The sequence below is a fragment of the Westerdykella ornata genome (assembly GCF_010094085.1).
Source record: "Westerdykella ornata strain CBS 379.55 unplaced genomic scaffold EI97scaffold_3, whole genome shotgun sequence".
NCBI classification, from domain to species: Eukaryota; Fungi; Ascomycota; class Dothideomycetes; order Pleosporales; family Sporormiaceae; genus Westerdykella; species Westerdykella ornata.
The window spans coordinates 1,057,971-1,076,165 of NW_022986853.1; the positions used below are offsets into that span (position 1 = coordinate 1,057,971).

Here is an 18,195-nt window from a genome sequence, read left to right on the forward strand (position 1 = left end):
ATAACAAAGCTTCCCATCCTCCGTCCGTATGACCCCCTTCGTCAACCCCATCCTCTTCCCCAAATGCACCACCTCACCCTCAACAAAGATCTTACTCCCCTGCGGCGCCGGCCTCAAATACGTACAATTCAACGTCCGACTCACATGCCCCGTATCCCAGAACCCCTCACGCGAAAGCGCACTGATGGCGGTGGAAGTGCAGACGTCGAAGATCAGTGCGACGGCCCCGCCGTGCAGGCTCCCGATGATGTTGCAGAGTTCCTTGGGGACCGTCATGGAGAAGGTTACGACGGCGTGGTGGGGGTTTGAGGGCGTGGGTTCGACGACGACGGATTCGAGGGTCATGATTCTGGCGAGGAGGGAGTCGTGGCCCTGGGAGGGGTTAGGGTCTTCTTTTGTGGAAAAAATCGTGCATGGGTAGCATACATGGTAGTCGCCCGAACCGGCGAGGTCGAACCAACGCTTTACGCGCTCAAAGGGAGAGGCATCGAGGTTGTCGGTGAATTTCAGCTTCGGGGAAAGTTTCGGGCTGGAGCTCATGTTTGCGTACAGCTGATGCGTTGATGTATCCGAGCGCGTGTTAAGGAGATAAGGGTGTTGTGGCAATTTGACTCCCTAGCCTTTAGTACGGCAGGTCAAGGAGGGCGGCTGTGGTGTTGGTATAATAAAATGTATGCGAACATGTCGTTGATATTTACCCTGGATGCTCCCAGCTGCTGATGGAGGGTGCTGATGTCGCACTGCCGAGGTTCGGCTGGCAGGCAAGCCCTGAAGAGACAGGTCAAGAAGTATCTGATGCTTAGTCATAAATACCCTTGCTCCGACTGTCGATGGGCAGACCTTTATCATATTCTCTTTAAGTAAATCACTTGCGTACGTTGGCAGGCATGCAATTATCTGCAACCGAGGGTTCACTGTTGCCGCGAGATGTCGTTCACCAACTGCAATTCTACCGATGGAAGTGAAGTAGTTTAGCGATAAGATGCTACATCTTCTAGTGCATCTGCTATTTGCTAGTCTACCTCTAAAAGTCGAGATAGACGATATACTGCGGCTTTTAACATCTAACTAGACATCTAGCTGCAATTCCTCTGTAGGTAGAATTACCTACCTAGCACAAGTTAACTAGCTACGACTTAATAATGCAACAGCTAGAATTTTCTTTTAAATATACTACTATACGTAGAGGCGCGCTACAAAGCTAATTGCAGGACCTCCTATATTGCTGCGCCTGCCAGCTGTTTAAATTAGGTATGGAAAACAGCAGTACAGAGGAAGTGGAGGGGGTTGTTTAGTCGGGTGTGAGGATTCTAACCAGACACTCTCCTTTCCACTCTATTTCCATCCTATACACGAATGACTGCGGAGTCACTTCATTTACCCAGCTGCAACACCTCAAAGAGACCAAAAAGGACCTGAAATATCGCACTCTTAGCGGGTGGGACGGGTAAGGCTAGGCTAGCGTCTTCTGGCCGGGCGATCTGAGATTCGGCGGCCCGATTCCGCTAAGTACTTAGTAACTCACTGGTTTGGGCATCTTTGTTCCATCATGACGCCATGACTATTTTCCTATGGACATATACATATGCGGCCATGACGGCACATTTTCGTTTCCTGCACATCCGCATGCCTCCTGCTCATGCAATACTCGCGGGAACAGCAACCACTTCTCCATACCTCAAGCATGGCCAGCTCCACGAACAAGTCTGGACGGAAGAGAGTGTTAGTTGTCGGTGCGGGTGCGGCGGGTTAGTCTGCGATATGTGACTATACTCGCCATAGAATCGCTTATTCTTTTCAGGCATGTCATGTGCTCACCACCTGGCTGAGCATCCCGACAAATTCGATGTTACGCTCATTGATTCCCAGAATTATTGCGGAGGTCAGGCGTTCTCGATACCTCTGGATAAATCTCGCCATGGAGCTGGGTGGCTCAATCAAGGCGTGCAGGGTGGCAGCTATATCTTTCACCATACCATGACCATGTTTGCTCGCCAGGGCCACCATGCAGATCCAGTGAATCTTCAGGTGAGAAATAATGACTTGTTCAGAGGCATACGCTGACGATATCTAGGTTTCCTTTGGGAAAGACGACATCTTCTGGACCAATGTCTTCCCTACCCAGCTCCTTGCCAGACATCAAAACGAGATAAGACGCTTCAAACGGATGTTAACCATAGTGCGTTGGTTCGAGCTTGTCTTCGCCCTCATCCCCATCAAGTATCTCATGAAAATGTTCTTCTTCTCCGAGGAATTCAGCAACACTATTGTTCTTCCTATGGTTGCGTTGTTCCTTGGCACTGGCAACTACACGTCCGAGGTACCTGCCATTATCCTTGAGAGACTGTGCACAAGTCCGACATTTGGCATGTGGTATCCTCCAGATGGACTTAGCGTCGCGAGCAATCTACCGCCAATGATCGTCTTCCCGAAATTCAGCACCTTCTACGAAGACTGGAGAAGGAGCCTTGTTGCAAAAAGGGTTAATGTAAAGCTCTGCGCCGAGCTTACGAGTGTGGTCAAGCGGGACAAATCAGGAGTGACTGTGAGAATGATCAAGCGCACTCCTCAACCCGACCATCATAACCCGGAAAGTGAATGGGTGCCGCATGATAGGGCAAGTCATGCGGATGCTAACGCGGAGGAGTTTGAGGAACATTACGATGAGCTCGTCCTCTGCGTCCTGTAGGTCATGTCCGGTAGCAATGTTGGTATAACAAACTAACCGAAGACAGTGCCGACACTGCCAAACGAATCCTGGAACCCACCTCGTCCTACCGAGAAAGAAAAGTCCTCGGTTCCGCCAAGTTCGCAAATGTAAGCTGATGTACACGAATACAGTAAATATGCTATATTGATCTCTTCATAGGACATCACTGTGACGCACTGGGACAGCGAGTACATGAAGAAACATTACGAAGTCTTCTACAACCCGGATCAAACCGTAACCACGCTCTCCGGCGTAGACCAGACAACACGCGACCAGATGGGACAGAAGTCCTTCCGACCCATGTACCTGATCAAAATGTATCCCCAAGACCGCTCAAAGCTGGAAATGTGCTTCGACTGCACAAACTACCAAAGCCAATTCCCGCCGGAAGTCCCATTCGACAAGCACGTTTTCCAAACAATTTATCTGAATAAGCACCGTGATGGACATCTTTGGAGCATCGACGAAATTGACGAAAGCAAGATCATTCGGAAAGACTGGTGGCATCAGCTCTGCCATTCATGGACTCATTATCTGTTCGTCGTTCCTTGGATGTGGTTGCTCCAGGGCAGAAAGCGGACGCGGTTCGCGGCGGCTTGGACTCTCGTCAACGCACACGAGGTTGCCGTCATCAGTGGTATTGCAGCTGCTGTTGATCTGGGAGCCACGTATCCCGAGGATCTGGAGAGGGACAAGTTCGCCTTGTTGAGCTTCAGGCTATATTATCTTCTCACGTACGGGAAGTGGTATCGTAGGAGGGCTCCAAAGTCGGGTGAAGGGCGGGATTGGGCCAGTGGAGTGTATGGAAGTGTCTACAAAGGCTCCGGTGTTGCGAAGCAGGATCGACAGACGTGGAGGGAGGAGAATGGTGTTCAGAGTTGAATGTCAGGGCCATCAACGGTCCGTATGCTCGTCCGCCTAGGAGTGATACATCACCCCAATAAAGGCAAGTCCAGGACTTAAACCTATGTCCGACTTGAAGTTCTGGCGATAATGTGTGGGATTGTATCTCGCGATGGTTATTTCCGCACTAAGTCCGACACAGGCTGCGTAGGATTGCAACCCCAACAGTGAGCCCCAGGACCGTGACGTTAACCTATATCTGTTTTAGATAAGGACTGCAATATAAAAGCGTCCTAACCGTAAGCTTTCCACAAGCTTTTTAGTAGTGAAGTCGAAGGCTTGTCCCAACCTCCCTCAATACACTACCATCCCAGATTGCGACAACACCACAACAACATCACAACCATGGCTCCCTCAACCAAGCTCGACATCATCTTCGGCGCCATGACCTTTGGCAAAGAAGGTAAGGCACCTCCTTCTCAAGCCCTCCCTTCCACATCCGTCCATTCTCACACCTCCCCACAGGCGTCGAGCAAGTCCGCACCTCCAACCTAGACGACTGCGCCGCCATCCTCTCCACCTTCCAATCCCACGGCCACCACGAAATCGACACGGCCCGCGCGTACGGCAACGGCAGCAGTGAAGAATATCTCGGCCAACTGATCGACTGGCAATCCCAGCCCCCGACCCTCGCGACGAAATTCTACCCAAACATCCACGGCTACCTGGGCTTCACCGTCACCCACTTGACCGAAGCCGACATGCGCGCCGCCATCGACGCCTCGCTCGCCGCCCTGAAAACCCCCTGCGTAGACCTCTGGTACCTGCACGGACCGGACCGCTCCGTTCCCCTCGAAGAAACCGTAGCGATCGTGCAAAAGTTCTACCGCGAGGGCAAATTCAAGACCTGGGGCGTCTCCAACTTCATGGCCTGGGAGGTCGCCGCCATCTGCGAGATGTGCGACGCCAGGGAAGGCTGGGTCAAGCCCACCGTGTACCAGGGCGTCTACAACGTGCTCAACCGCACCGTCGAGCACGAACTCCTACCCTGCTTGAGGAAGTACGGCATCGCCTTCTATGCGTTCAATCCGCTGGCGGGCGGCTACTTGACGGATCGGTATCGTCGGGACATCAAGGATGAGGAGATTGAGCCGGGCAGCCGGTTCGACCAGAATCGGATCCAGGGCAAGATGTACCGGATGCGGTACTGGAACGACGCGTTTTTCTCGGCGCTGGAGCGGTTGAGGGAGGTGGTGCTGCCCAAGGGGTTGAGGGAGAGCGAGGTCGCGCTGAGGTGGATGATGCATCATTCCGCGTTGAAAAGGGAGTATGGGGATAAGGTGATTATTGGGGCGAGCTCGAAGGCGCAGTTGGAGAGGAATCTGGAGGACTTCGAGAAGGGAGAGTTGGGGAAAGAGGTGTTAAGTGTTTTGGATGAAGGATGGGAGATTTGTAGGGGCGTGGCGTGGAAGTATTTCCATTGAGTGAGGAGTTGCTGGACGGGCGGATGAAAGCCCGTGTTCTTTGGTCCGTCAAAGGGTGTAGCTGGATGTCTGTTTGGGGTGCGAGTCCGTCTCCGGCAACATCTCGCTCTTATGAAGCGGTCCAAATCCGTTGTGCTGGCTCGCGGCAGTAACAAGGCACCTGCCTTCACCCTTAAACGGAGTCGGGAAATACATCTTTTACTAAACTACCTCACTAAGCATATATTAGAGCAACCTCTTGCTATACATCATTCGAAGAGTGCCGTATAGCATAGTTTTCTACATACTATACAATAGCGGATAGTGGCGTATCTAACTACTTTCGACTTCCGCAACAAGCCCCAGTCTCTATGCTTCTTTCGAGTTCGAATATGCATGTATCAATCACCTAGCATAGTGCGCATCATCCATGTAAACCCTTTCTCACCGATAACCAAACGGCCATTTAGAGACAGCGGCCAGAGAAACAGTTTTTCTCATTCAAATTCAAGCAGAAAATACATCCATATTCCCTGAGCCTCTCTCGCGAACCCCTTGCTGCAAGCTTCACCGACTTCCCGACACTAAACTTGCAATCCACCAAGCAGTAAAGCCTCCAATCGCAATCCCTACACCTCAAGCCTATAATCCATCTCCCCTCCCGCATCCGGCTGCCCATACTCCCAAATCGCGCCTATTCCCCTATCCTTCTGAACCCCCCCTTAAACACCACCCACCCCAACCCATCATCTCAGCCCCTGCCATCCCCCTCACCGTCAGACCCATAGATCCTATTCCCCACACCGTCCGAGCCACTTGCCGCCCCCTTCAATTTGATCCTCAACTTGAACGGCTCGCAACTCACCTCCTGCTCTCTCGTCCAAGGCAACCACGCCCACTTCCTCGCCATGCCCTCAAGCTTCGGCCCCATAGGCAAATGACTGCCATACCGCTGATCCGCCACATACTCTCCTCGACCGTTAAGACGTGTCCACTGTCTCCGGTCATGGCAGAAGGCATCGATATGGTCGACATGGAGGGCTCCCGAGGGGTGTACCGCGATAACATGGCCTTTGTCAATGCACCAAAACTTCTTGGGCAGAAGCCCGTAGGTAGATGGGTCCAAGAGGTAGGAGGTACTGCCTTGCGGGTTCGGTTCCGGGTACCAGGAGTCATTCCCCGAAGCTAGAAGAAGCTATCAGTATTCCCTTTCCATCCATCAAGTAAAGCAAGACGTTTGAAATCGGAGATCATGAAACCTACCGCAGTGTACACCTCGAGCATCACGCGGCAAGCCCAACCTCAACAACTCCACCATCCTTTGATTCAAAAAATCTTCCGGAACACCAGCGACGCCGCAGTACTCCCTCCACTGCTCCCAGGTCTTGATATACAACGGCTCGGGATCCCCCGGTCTGCGCATCCTCCTCGTGTACACCTGCGGTCCATATAGCGGCGCGGGCAACCATTCGGTAACCACGTCTGGCGGATTCTGCAGTCCCCACCACTTGGTCGCGAACTCGCCCTGTGGGAACCACGAGGGCCGCCAGTGCAACGTCTCATTGTCTTTGAAGGAGGTCAACACGAGGAGGTCCTGCTGGAAGCGTTTCAGTGCCGGGTCGGCATCGACCAGATCCTGCGTCAAGTTGTCCGGGATATCCGGTAGTGAGGCCATGATTACGGGCTTGATGTTGCTGTATCTGGCCGGCGGGCTGGAGTCCTGCGTGAGCGGCGTGAGGTATCCATTCTGTGGACTGGAGTTTGCTGATCGCGGCGGCGAGTAATCATATGACTTGTAAGACAAAGCCATGGTTGTTGGTTGTGTTGTCGCGGTGTTCGAAAGGAAAGTTTGTTGTGGGTTTGTGATTGTTGTTGAAGAGAGGGTTGGGTATAAGAGTCGCTTGTGGATATGGGAAAAGGTGCGGGCTGGGAGCGGTGATGGGTGAATCGACCTGGTGAATGTTAAGGAGAGATAGCCGAGGGGAAGCGTACAATCGCAAGGGGCAACAAACGTACATACTGGTCGTAAAGGTCGGATACCTGCATGTCTTAGTAAATAAGATCTCAGCTTTGAACTGGTGAAGATTGCTCTTACATACAGCTGTGCAGGTGCCCGGCGATCAGGTGGTGCGGTTCTCTGGATGTGAAGCAAAAAAAGGGAAGGCTGACCATCGGTAGGTGCTGTGTATCACGGGCAGCTCAAGTCTCTCATGGTTAAATTGGCTTTTCTGCATCTTCAGCGAAAGCCTAAGGGCGCTTTTGCAACCAATGTCCATTGCACCGTGATGCGATATGCCAATGAATCCCAGTCTGGACGAGATTCACGGCAGTACGCAATTAGTAGCAGCCAGATGTGGAGCATCCTCGATACTCAATACCGAACTCGAGCAGCACGTAAAGTGCCGTTAATCGCGATGTAATTTCAACTTTGACATTCGTAACCGGGGCCCATCACTTACACGTGTTCCAGCGGCCGTTCCTCTGGTAGTCTCACCAGTCATGTAAGGTGCATTCTCAGATTCCACAGATTTCACATCTGCCCCGTCATGGAATTCATGACAATCCCCATGCTTTTCACTGTCTTCTGTTAGAGAGAACATTCCGCTGTCATGGTTGGCAGAAGCCCGATCGTCGCGGTCGTCCTCTTCGGACATTGGTGACCTTGTATAAGACAACACAGACGATGGATACGGCCGCTCTAATGCGAGTGGTTCTGGTGTTGGCAATTGTTGCAACTGGCGGTACAATCTCCGGTAGCTGGTTTCGCGAATGAGGAACGAACGATCAATGAGGGCATCAACATCGCGCTACAGTGGGTCAGCCTGGCACATGCTGGATTGGTGGGGAGACCTGCCGCTGTCAGACGCCCGTCTAGGACGTAGGCTCCAGTATTTGACTTTTCGAACTGAAAACCTAGCTCCAGAAGCGCATACTCCTCCACGAGGTCCCCCGATATCAGCAGATGGTCGCTTTGTCTCGCCTCAGCGGCAGTGAACTGCGGTTTGTAGTCGGGGGTGAAGAAGTGAACGTGTACAGGCTCGCTGCTGACAAAGTACGTGTGTCCCGCTTCTGCAGAAAGTGGTGTCAGCTTGAGCTTCCATAAAGGACTGCGCTGATCCAAAGCGTAGCGGAACACGTACCAGATGTCCGAGCATAGAATGGTTTCCATCCAATTGACCTCAGTGTCCGAATCAGGTCACTACCCAGCGGGCCGGTGGGCGGCTCCCAGCATATGGTGCACTGCACTCCGCCAACGCTCGAAGCGTCGTCTACGTAGGGAGCAATGTCCATGCTACTAGGAATCGAAACTGACGACCGCGAGATGAAGCCGCCAGTCCTCAGCCTAGCTTGTAACTCTCTTGTCCTTGCAGAGGGATAATCAATGGAAGGTAGGGTAACCACACTGGGGATGTTATTGTTATCGTTCCTTTGAGTATCTGGAGCGCCAAGTAGCCTCCTCGATGGCGTCTGCTCATTGAGACCAGAAGTTTGGGAATTGCTTCCAGACCTCTTAGCTTGCAAGTTTGACGAATCGTCATTGGAGTAGAGAGACTGCGAATGCATGATGTTATCAAAATCAAAGTGAGGCGTGTAGGTTGCGGATTGACCATCAAAGAACTCGGATACCTCAATTCGACAATCTCCCTTAAAAACGCATGTACGACGGGACGGCACAGGAGCTGCGTTGACCGTCGGTGGCGACACAGTCTTCTGTTCTGCACCTAAGAAGGCGGTCAGTCGCCTTTCATAGGCATCCAGGCGACTATTGTAATCCCTCTCAATCTTCTTCCTCTCTAGATCCAATTTCGTCTCCGCAACGGTCTTTTCAACAAATTTTAATGATTTTTGTGCCGCTTTTTTGGCTGCTTTAGCTTTGGCAATGCTCTTTTCCCTCAATTCTTTGACCTCTTTGGCCGCCTCAGTAACTTTAGCTTCAAGGGCGAACTTTTCGTTCCTCCATTGTTCCTCAATTGCAGAGTGATGCCGGATCTGTTCAAGCTGCTCATGCAACAAGTGCTCCATCTTTGCAATACGCTCATCAGTAGGGTCGTTTGAGAACTGTTCGGAAGCATGCGGCATGATTTTGTTTGCCCCTTCAACTCCTTCCCCTTTCAACACCTTCTCTTCTATCTTGTGAACAATGTCTTCAAGCTGCAATATGCGTTCATCTGGACCTTCTTCCTCACTCTCCAGTCGCTTTTCAAGCAAACTCACAAGGCGCAAGAGCTTAGCCTCCGAGGCGCTTGGGAAGGGCGTGCCAGCTGTTTCATTAATACTAAGATTGGTATATGCCACAGGCGGATCTTCCGCTGGCTCAGGTGAACTTGACCGTTCGGGTGCGTTTCCGGGCGAACGAGTTGGCGGTGGCGTATAGAACCGTTCAGGGGGGTCAATGGGAGGGTCGAAATTCGAGGGTTGAATTGGTATATCGGGCCAAACACTGTCTGGGACAGGCATGAAGACTGGATGTGGCGCAGAGGGCTCGTTATTTGTATCATTCCTCTGCGGGCGATACCCTGGGTATAGTGGATGGAAGGGGTTTTCGTACCCGGATGCAGCGGGGAATGCAGACCCATTTGATAGTGGATGATTCCTCCCAGTAGCTCGCACTCCGTTTACTTTTGGATCAATTGCGGGAGGCCGCGACGGCAAACGGGTCCTGCTAGTAGTAGGTGCTCTGTTTACTCTCGGTTCAGTTGAGCCTAGCTCCGTGTTCCCATCTGAATCAACTGAATAGACAGAGAAGGCATCGGAGCGCGTCCAATGCGGTGATTTCGAGTATACGTCCCGCTGGTGTCCAGATGATGCATGTCTAGCTCGAAAAGCCGAGTTGGATGTTTATCCCCATGGTCGGGCAGGATAATAGTCGGCGAAATCATGCGTTATATCGCCATTTTCAGAATCAGAATCTTCCTGATCATCGTCCTGCTCGCCATCATCTTCGGAACTGGTAGATTGCACCTGATTCCGTGCCATTTTGGCCTTCTTGCTCTCCCTTTCGTCATTGTTTTCCTTAATCCTATGGACCAGATTTTGCGTCCAAGCTTCCTCCAGAGGGGACAGAGTAGAAACTCCGCTCGTTTGGACGTGGGCATCCGACAGGAAGGTCCAGGTATGAAGCAATCTGTCGACTACAGTTGAAGGTTCAGTAAGTTGATTCCATACAATGGCCTTGGGACTAGGCGCAAATTGGACCACTCTATGTTTTTTCACCGCGGCAGCTCTTGCTGCATTCTTTGATGCTTCTGTATCATAATCCTCGACAGTGGCTTGATGCGAACCCGTCGAAGATTTTGTCTCCGCCTCCGTATGTGGAGGCGCTGGAGGAACTGCATCAGCCACAGCAACCCCAGTCATGAACACCAGGTGGTATAACCAAGTAGCCGTATCATTGGAGTCTGCTTGCCAACGCTGGAGACTACTGTTGTAGTGCCGTCGCTTCTCGGTAGGATGTGCATCGTCGTCCTCTTTCGCCTTCTCTACCGCAAGCCTGTTGGCTTGGACAACGCTTTCGACCACTTTACGATACCGGTTGCAATTTGCGGCGTAAGATGCTTGTTCATGTGTGTTCGTATCATTAGCGGACGCCCTGAAACTCTGGTCAAAGTGGCACGCTAAAAGGAAGCAGCTGACTTACTGTCGTTTGATTTCTTCTGATGCGAGCTGCACGAGGCCAATGACCAGGGTCAACGATGTCTTGATGCTCTCCACCTTCTTGAGTAGCGTTTTTGCCACCGGTGCATTAAAGAACCACCGCAACCGCCTCAAGGGCCTGGGATTGTATAGTTTCTTCTTCAACTTCTCTTCGACTTCCTTGAAACGAGTGAGAATAGAGAGCACCTGCCTAAAGAGTGCAGGTTTGCACACAGGTTGATACGCCTGTAGTAGATCTCCCAGCGTCTCCAGAGTTTGAGAGAGCCCAGATAGCTCATGAGCTATCTCGCTGATTTCTGCTCGAGCGTTCTTGAAGGTCTGAGCAACGTTGAAAAGTGTAAATGAAAGCTGAGCAGCTGTTACCCCGACAGTAATCGCGGACGCGATGATAGAGACCGGCTCAGCCATGCCGAAATCATGCTCAGCTTATCCAAGACCGCCAAATCCGCAGAAGTAGCGGGACTCGGGCAGTTGAAGGGATGTTGTTAAGGTGTTCAAACTCAGCCTTGCTCCACGTTGTATTGCAGCACAAGTAACAGGAATACATTCAAGTCCTGAGACAATGCATCCCGGTGTCCAGGCGGGCGCTTTGAAGTAAGCCTGATTGCCACTGTCCGGGCTGGTATCGATGTGAGGAATGAACACGGCGTTGAAATGCCAGGAAAACGAAGTGACAATAGAACGACTCATGCGCGACAAGGCTGGAAGGTGGACTCAAGGCGGGGAAGATGAGCAAGGCTGGAAGGTACATAGGTACTACCTGATTTTACATCCGGCTGAAGAACCCTTTCGCTTCCGCCGTCCCAAGTTACATCACCTCAACAGCGCAATTCAATCCTCCCGTGGCAATATTTACCTGTCATACAAATGCGGTTTGAAAACTCATTACATCCAGATAAAGGCGCGTCGTCTGTTACTCTCAAGCCGTTTAATTGAACGTGGAAAGCGCCGGTAGGCAAGGCTGCAAGGCAGACAAATGGATGGAAGGAAGTGGGGTGGCATCTACAGTATGCAGCGGGTGTCGCCTCGCCGTGTTCATGCATAGTATTATGTGTTAGATGAACAGCTCCGCATTAAGCCTCAGCTGCTCCAGCTCGTTGCTGCTTTCTTGACTCGGCCTAACAACAGTTACTAGTAATGGCCCAGCTTAAAACTCCTACTTACTAGGTGTCTGCCGGGCAGGAGGCGGGTTGGGGCCGCCGACGGCTCACAAGTCACATACTCTTGATCTCAACAGTAGGCAGTAGCGTCGCCTCCTGGCGACTTATTGGTCATGGTGCTGCATCTTCATACCCAGTTATCACCTGATCAACCTCTTCTCCCGAATAAACCACGCAAAGACCGCACTCCCCGCAACCAACACAACCCCCACCCCCAAAGCCGCCCTCGTACTCCTCCCATAACACTCCATAACCACCTCCCTCACCTCCGGTTCCAACCCCCTGAAATACTCCAACGACTCCCTCACCCTGTCCGCAATCTCCTCCGCATCCTCACCACCCCCCAGCGCAGCCTGCAACGACTTCCTCAGCATCTGATTAAACGCCGTGGCGCACATGGAAATCCCAAACACAGATCCCAGCGAGCGGAAGAGGTACGAGCACGCGGTTGCGACGGCTTGGTCGGAGTGCGAGGCGTTGGCTATGAGGCCGATTAGCGTGGTGGTGACGCCGATGCCGTTGGAGAAGGCGCAGAGGCAGGTTCCTAGGATCATGAAGAGCTTGCTCTCCATGAGCGCGCCGGAGAAGAGGAGGATAACGACTAGGCCGATCACGAGGTTCGTGTAGGCGATGACGGTAATCCAGTAGTAGCGCCCTGTGCGCTGCATGTAGATTCCGCCGAGCAGGGAACCCGACACTCCGGACAAGATGGCGGGCACGAGGTGTAGTCCGGCTTGAGAAGCGCTGAGATCCCATCGAACTTGCCAGTAGAGCGGAATGAAAAACAGTGACGCTAACCAGCCTCCAAAACTGAAGAAATTGCAGAGGTAACAGGCGAAAAGTGACCGATTGAGGATGATTCGAAATGGAGCAAAAGGGTGACTGGCAATGTATTTCTCGACAAGAACGAAGACGACGAAGAGAGGCGTTGTACCTAGGGCAGCAATGGTGATGCCGTCGCTCCATGAGACATTGGATCCTCGATCCAACCCGATGAGGAGTCCGGATACCGCCGTGACAAGGGTCAATGCGCCGATAAAGTCGATTTTCATGACTTTCTCAACCCAGTGCGAGTGGTTTTGTTTGGGGAGATGGAGCACAGCTGACACTGCTACGAAAGCAACAGCGCATAGGGGCCCCTGAGCAATGAAGGACCAACGCCATCCCACGCTGTCGGCCAGCAGGCCTCCAAGTGGTGCACCCGCCGCCGCTCCACCGGCATATACGAGGTTGATGTAGCCTTGCCATGTGCCTCGTTCTCTCAAAGATACAACATCGCTTAGCAGAATGCTGACAACGGTTGTCATGCCACCACCACCAATGCCAGCAAACGCCCTTGCCGCTATTAACTCGCTCATATTCCGAGCCAGTCCACAGCAGAAGGAACCAACGCCGAATATAACGTATGCGAATAGGAGACATTCCTTACGACCAAAGATATCGGAGAGCTTCCCGTAGACAGGTTGGAACGCGGCGAGGGTGAGGAAATACGCGGTGGCTATCCAGGACGTGCTATTGAGAGCGTGGAGATCAGTCCCAATTGTTCCGTACGTCGAGACTACGAGAGTTTGGTCTGCGGCTGCGAGGAATACCTGTCGAGTGAATGAGCGAAGGAATTGCATGCCTAGGAGGCTTTGCGAAACATACACCGATAGCTAAAGCAGGAAAAATGTACTTCATCCGCCTCTTAATGTCTGGCATCCCCTGATGTTTGGAAGCATCGCTTTGTCTTCTCTGCCTCTCGACATCGTTCTGCTCTCCATTATAACTTTCAGGCCCGGCATTCTGCAGTAAAGGCGAAGTTTCGCTGATGCTGTTCTTCAATGACGTGCTCATAACGAACTGGGCATCCAAAAGAGAAACAGAACAACAGATTAGAGGAACAGGAAGGACTCATCAACACGAGCCTGCCTAAACATTCTTCGAATTCTGCGAAGTCACTTTCAAACGAAGTCCGCTTCCCCGCTTATCGAGTCCTTATCCGGCCTGACCTCGGCAGAACCTCAAGCAGTGCATCATAGATCCCGCCTTCCGGTTTGAGCGATAGATCCTCTTGACAGGGCCAAAACAACGGCCCCTGAACCATTAGGTAATACTAACAACATATGTACAGTCTTTCCAAAACCCACTTCGTTACAGGTGGACGAGGTTCTGTTGAGCGATCTCAATAGTCGGTTTGGTTCAAGCAATTCAGACTGTGGTGAACAGACGGAAGCGCATCCAGTCCTGCTGATGACGGTCAAGGAGAGGTAGTACCGTTTGACCAAGATTGGTTCTGATGCAAAATAACATCAGGCTATCTTGAGCGAGATGCGACAGCCCCTTGTGGCCTCCAAGTCAAAACACATTCAGTACAGTAAATGAATTCATCAACATCGAAGCCACTAGTCACGCATCCCTCTATACACCCTCTAGCATCTCCTCGCTCACGCCGCCCCCTGAAGCGGCTCCCCATTCCCTCCCAACGTCACCGTCTTCGTAACTATATACTCCTCCACCCCCAAGAAACTCCCCTCCCTCCCGAAACCGCTCTCCTTGACCCCTCCGAACGGTGACGCGGGATCACTTATCAACCCCGTATTCACGCCCACCATACCCACCTCCAAAGCCTCCGCTACCCGGTAAATCCGCTGCACGTTCCTGCTGAAGAAGTATCCCGCGAGACCTACGTCCGCTGCGTTCGCCAACTTCACGACCTCGGCTTCTGTGTCAAATCTGAACAGGCCCGCTACAGGGCCGAAAGTTTCTTCATGCGCCAGAGCCATGTCGGCAGTCATGTCGCGGATAACGGTTGGCTGGAAGAAGTTCGACCCCAAATCCGGCATCTTCTGCCCTCCGATGAGGACCTTCCCGCCCTGCTTGACTGCATCGTCCACATGTCGCTGGACCTTGTCGACAGCGCGGTCATGGATGACAGGGCCATGAGTAACGCCCTCATCATAGCCCCCGCCGACCTTGAAGCCCTTGACTTTCTCGGTGAAGGCGGTGGCGAAGGCGTCGTAGATCCCCGACTGGACATATATCCTGTTCGCGCAGACGCACGTCTGCCCCGAGGAGCGGAATTTGGAGGCTATGGCTCCCGCGACGGCGGCGTCGAGGTCCGCGTCGTCGAAGACGATGAAGGGGGCGTTGCCGCCTAGTTCGAAGGAGAGCTTCTTCAGGGTATCGGCGGAATCTTTCATAAGCAGTTTGCCAACGGGCGTAGAGCCTGTGAAGGAGACCTTCTTGACGGTTTTGGAGCCGGTGATGGTTTTGCCGATTTCCGGAGTGTTTTCGAGCGCGGTGATGAAGTTGACCACGCCCTTGGGAATGCCGGCTCGGTGAGCCAGTTCTGCGAGGGCGGCGGCTGTGAAAGGGGTCTCGCCGGGGGATTTGGCAACGACGGTGCAGCCTGCTGCCAGTGCTGGGCCGATTTTGCGGGTCACCATGGCGGCAGGGAAGTTCCATCTTGAAAAAATCAGAAATCGTGAGCATACATCTTCTCCACGATGAACACTCACGGTGTAATAAGCCCACACACACCCACAGGCTCCTTGATCGTAAACACTCTATTTCCCGCCACGGTAGCCGGAATCGTCGCTCCATAGATCCTAGGCGCTTCCTCCGAGAACCACTCAAAGAAGTTCGCCGCGTACGTAACTTCGCCCTTCGCATCAGCCAGCGGCTTCCCGTTCTCCCACGTTATCAGCTTCGCCAGATCGTCGGCATTGTCGATCATCAGCTGGTACCATTTTCGCAGCATGCGAGCGCGCTCGCGGCCGGTTGTTTTGCGGAAGGAAGGAAATGCTGCAGCGGCGGCGGCGATGGCGGCTTCTGCGTCAGAGCGGTCCATCTCAGGCATCGTGCCTATGACTTTGCCAGTTGCGGGGTTTGGGAGTAGTTAGCAGTGTTTGGATTGTGATACAATGATATGCCGTACCGGTGACCTCAAAGGTCTTGCCTGACTTTGCGTCTACCCATTCGCCGTTCACGTAACATTGATTCTTGAGGAGCGACCGGTCCTTCAGCTGGTGTGAGTTAGCCGATGTGCAGTTCCGTGATAACGGGCTCTATAAACTCACAGGAGGCACCGAATGACCCATTGCATAGGTTCTCTTTGCGAAGACTGGTAAATCGGTCCTTTGAAATCTGCTCCTGTAACACTGTTGTCTTGCAATAGTCCTCGAACCCGACAAGAACGCACGCATAGTGCCGAGGAGTCTATGGGCGGCGGGGGCGACGTTCCTAGATCCTGGGAACAAAGCGAAGGAGGTACGAGGAGAAAGGCACCTAATCAATAAAAAGCTATATGCTCTTCGGGATCATTATAAGGCGGTTGAGTGCTGATTTGCTGAAGAATTGAAGGCGGAGAGCTTTTGGAGTGGACAATGCTTGATGACGTTTTTGGGGAGCTTTGATGCAGTTGGGCGGGGCTGGCATGGGTTGGCGCGTCTAACGCGTCTAGCCACCAGAGCGGTCAACTGTGGACGTGATAATATATAGAAAAGTATTACGACGAGCTTGAGTGAGCCTGAGGCATGATGGAGGGTTGGCCAACTAGACCGTAGGCTCTGACCTTCTCCCGCCTTGCTTTAGCAAGTACAGACTTGCGTCGAGATAGTCGTCAGGGTCTTGTTGAGAGTTCTATTCCGCAAGCTTCACGTCATCCAGGTTCTTCCTGATAAACTGTGTGGCCTTATCCAAGCCCTCCTTCACCGTCTCTGTATGATTGACAAATCCTATCCGCACGTATCCCTTAAACTCCTCTCCGAAGCATTGGCTTCCAGGCACGAACATGACGCCCGTCTTCTCAAGCAGCTTCTCGCAGAAATCGACCGAATCCACAGGCTTGCCCTCGCGGTGCACCTTCACAAATGCCGTGGTGCCGGCGAGGGGTTTTACCCATTCGCATGCGTCGTCGTTCTTGATCATGAACCGCTCCATCAGTGCCAGATTTGTCTTCGCCAGTTGGATATTGCGTGCGAGTAGACTGTGCACCGTGTTGGGATGGAGCGCATACGCAGCGACCTGCTCGTCAAGCTGGCTCACGCTGATGGTCGTGTAATGTCTCGCTTCGGCAATTCGTTCCACAATCTCAGGATCACGGGAGGCTACCCAACCTACACGAATTCCAGCTAAAGCGTAGGCTTTCGACATGGAGCCAGTCACCACCGCCTTTTTGTAACCCATTGAAATCAATGAGGGAGGAAACTCGCTGTCAATTGGATTGATGGAGTGGAAAAGGGGCCGGTACACCTCGTCGCTCATGATCGTGATATCGTGTTCGGCTGCAACATCAATAATGCCTTGAAGGACGGACTTCTTCAGGACTGCGCCGGTGGGATTTTGCGGGTTGTTAATTATGATAAGCTTTGTGTTTGGCTTGATTAGGCGCTTGAGGTCCTCTATTTGGAGCGCCCAACCCTCTTCAGGCTTTGCTCTCCAGAGGTCGACTTCGGCTCCGAGCTGTCTAGGGACTTCGTACAGCGACTGGTCTTCACACATCAGTATACTACGACGGCCCAGGAGGGTTGGAGGGATACATGTAGGATAGTGACAAATGACATGGTCGCCAGCACCGACGAGAGCATAGGCACACAGGTAGTTGGCGGATATTGCGCCTGGCGTCGTCACGATGCGCTCTGGTGACAAGATGTTTCCCTTTGCAGAGTAGAGACGAGCGAGGTTCTCGCGAAGGGCGTCGGAGCCGCGGATGGCGCCATAGTTCAAGGTCTTAGCTGTCTGGAGGAGTGGTCGGCCCTTGTCTTCGGAAAGCTCCTGGAGTTGGTCCAGGGAGATGGACGCACAGCAGGTTTCGGCAATGTTGTATTTGCAGTGGTTCTCATACTTGTCCATCCACTGATGAAGTCAGTATCTTCAATACAGGTAAGAATAAGCGTGCATCAGTAGATCATGAACACACATGATTGATATAGATGAAGAAATGTTGGACGAACCGCTTCCACGCCGAAAGGATGAATGTTGACCATTTTGGAGTTACTAGGTCAGTTTATAGCAGCACAGGGACCGTACCTGACACTGAGCTGAATGATGTAGTTTTTCGCAGAGGACGGCCATCGAAGGCCAGCAACTCAGTTCCACTGAAGGGCGTGGTGGGGATAGCCCATACGGGGTTAGCGTCGTCTAGCCGGTGAACGGGACCTCGGCACCCCTGTCCGACGTGGGAAAGCTCAATGGTCCTGCGAGCCTTCCCGCAGTACTACAATTGTGGTGAAGCCGACATTTCTTCATCTTCTTACGTTCCTTCGAAGAAACAGAGCTGCAATGACCCCCAAACGTGGATCCTCCAACAACTTGCACCGGCTCGGCGGCGCGCGGCCCCAGGAACTGGGCCGCTGTGGCTTGGCGGGCGGTGCGTGCCATC

At 52.6% G+C, this 18,195-nt stretch overlaps 8 protein-coding genes across 8 annotated transcripts; 2 read left to right on the forward strand and 6 right to left on the reverse strand.

Annotated features, from left to right (window-relative positions):
- Window positions 1-135: 135 nt before the first annotated feature.
- On the reverse strand, window positions 136-489 carry EI97DRAFT_356867 (uncharacterized protein; the record flags this gene model as incomplete). Its single annotated transcript, XM_033794908.1, has 2 exons — window positions 136-372; window positions 427-489. Coding segments are annotated over 2 exons (300 nt in total), but the record flags the coding sequence as incomplete, so codon positions are not given.
- A 1,195-nt stretch (window positions 490-1,684) lies between these two features.
- EI97DRAFT_448252 (flavin-containing amine oxidasedehydrogenase-like protein) lies at window positions 1,685-3,592 on the forward strand (the record flags this gene model as incomplete). The annotated part of the gene is made up of 5 exons (XM_033800150.1): window positions 1,685-1,748; window positions 1,802-2,028; window positions 2,075-2,685; window positions 2,736-2,817; window positions 2,870-3,592. The coding sequence occupies 5 exons, from the start codon at window positions 1,685-1,687 to the stop codon at window positions 3,590-3,592; spliced, it is 1,707 nt and encodes a 568-aa protein (XP_033657073.1).
- Window positions 3,593-3,958: 366 nt separating this feature from the next.
- EI97DRAFT_439867 (Aldo/keto reductase) lies at window positions 3,959-5,037 on the forward strand (the record flags this gene model as incomplete). Its single annotated transcript, XM_033799588.1, has 2 exons — window positions 3,959-4,016; window positions 4,079-5,037. The coding sequence occupies 2 exons, from the start codon at window positions 3,959-3,961 to the stop codon at window positions 5,035-5,037; spliced, it is 1,017 nt and encodes a 338-aa protein (XP_033657074.1).
- Window positions 5,038-5,746: 709 nt separating this feature from the next.
- Window positions 5,747-7,187, reverse strand: EI97DRAFT_179060 (uncharacterized protein). Its single transcript, XM_033793491.1, has 4 exons — window positions 7,116-7,187; window positions 7,037-7,056; window positions 6,280-6,968; window positions 5,747-6,201 (listed from the first exon to the last, which is right to left on the reverse strand). The coding sequence occupies exons 3-4, from the start codon at window positions 6,824-6,826 to the stop codon at window positions 5,768-5,770; spliced, it is 981 nt and encodes a 326-aa protein (XP_033657075.1). The 5' UTR covers window positions 6,827-6,968; window positions 7,037-7,056; window positions 7,116-7,187; the 3' UTR covers window positions 5,747-5,767.
- Window positions 7,188-7,714: 527 nt separating this feature from the next.
- EI97DRAFT_370831 (uncharacterized protein) lies at window positions 7,715-11,079 on the reverse strand (the record flags this gene model as incomplete). The annotated part of the gene is made up of 4 exons (XM_033795254.1): window positions 7,715-8,085; window positions 8,157-9,213; window positions 10,090-10,612; window positions 10,655-11,079. 4 exons carry the CDS (start codon window positions 11,077-11,079, stop codon window positions 7,715-7,717), a joined length of 2,376 nt encoding a protein of 791 aa, XP_033657076.1.
- Window positions 11,080-11,685: 606 nt separating this feature from the next.
- EI97DRAFT_392481 (MFS general substrate transporter) lies at window positions 11,686-13,763 on the reverse strand. The gene is made up of 2 exons (XM_033796259.1): window positions 13,479-13,763; window positions 11,686-13,423 (listed from the first exon to the last, which is right to left on the reverse strand). Exons 1-2 carry the CDS (start codon window positions 13,665-13,667, stop codon window positions 11,972-11,974), a joined length of 1,641 nt encoding a protein of 546 aa, XP_033657077.1. The 5' UTR covers window positions 13,668-13,763; the 3' UTR covers window positions 11,686-11,971.
- A 242-nt stretch (window positions 13,764-14,005) lies between these two features.
- Window positions 14,006-15,701, reverse strand: EI97DRAFT_430592 (succinic semialdehyde dehydrogenase). Its single transcript, XM_033797731.1, has 2 exons — window positions 15,332-15,701; window positions 14,006-15,278 (listed from the first exon to the last, which is right to left on the reverse strand). Exons 1-2 carry the CDS (start codon window positions 15,670-15,672, stop codon window positions 14,258-14,260), a joined length of 1,362 nt encoding a protein of 453 aa, XP_033657078.1. The 5' UTR covers window positions 15,673-15,701; the 3' UTR covers window positions 14,006-14,257.
- Window positions 15,702-16,454: 753 nt separating this feature from the next.
- On the reverse strand, window positions 16,455-17,800 carry EI97DRAFT_455772 (PLP-dependent transferase; the record flags this gene model as incomplete). The annotated part of the gene is made up of 2 exons (XM_033800676.1): window positions 16,455-17,669; window positions 17,768-17,800. The coding sequence occupies 2 exons, from the start codon at window positions 17,798-17,800 to the stop codon at window positions 16,455-16,457; spliced, it is 1,248 nt and encodes a 415-aa protein (XP_033657079.1).
- Between the last annotated feature and the right edge of the window lie 395 nt (window positions 17,801-18,195).

Bases quoted from the DNA above. Each gene is read 5' to 3' on its own strand.
- EI97DRAFT_179060 (XM_033793491.1), bottom strand. From the start codon at position 6,826: ATGGCTTTGTCTTACAAGTCATATGATTACTCGCCGCCGCGATCAGCA. The intron at 6,202-6,279 runs GTAGGTTTCATG...AGCTTCTTCTAG, and splicing joins TGCTCGAGGTGTACACTGCG to CTTCGGGGAATGACTCCTGG.
- EI97DRAFT_392481 (XM_033796259.1), bottom strand. From the start codon at position 13,667: ATGAGCACGTCATTGAAGAACAGCATCAGCGAAACTTCGCCTTTACTG. The intron at 13,424-13,478 runs GTATGTTTCGCA...TTCACTCGACAG, and splicing joins TTCCTGCTTTAGCTATCGGT to GTATTCCTCGCAGCCGCAGA.
- EI97DRAFT_430592 (XM_033797731.1), bottom strand. From the start codon at position 15,672: ATGCCTGAGATGGACCGCTCTGACGCAGAAGCCGCCATCGCCGCCGCC. The intron at 15,279-15,331 runs GTGAGTGTTCAT...GATTTTTTCAAG, and splicing joins GTGTGTGGGCTTATTACACC to ATGGAACTTCCCTGCCGCCA.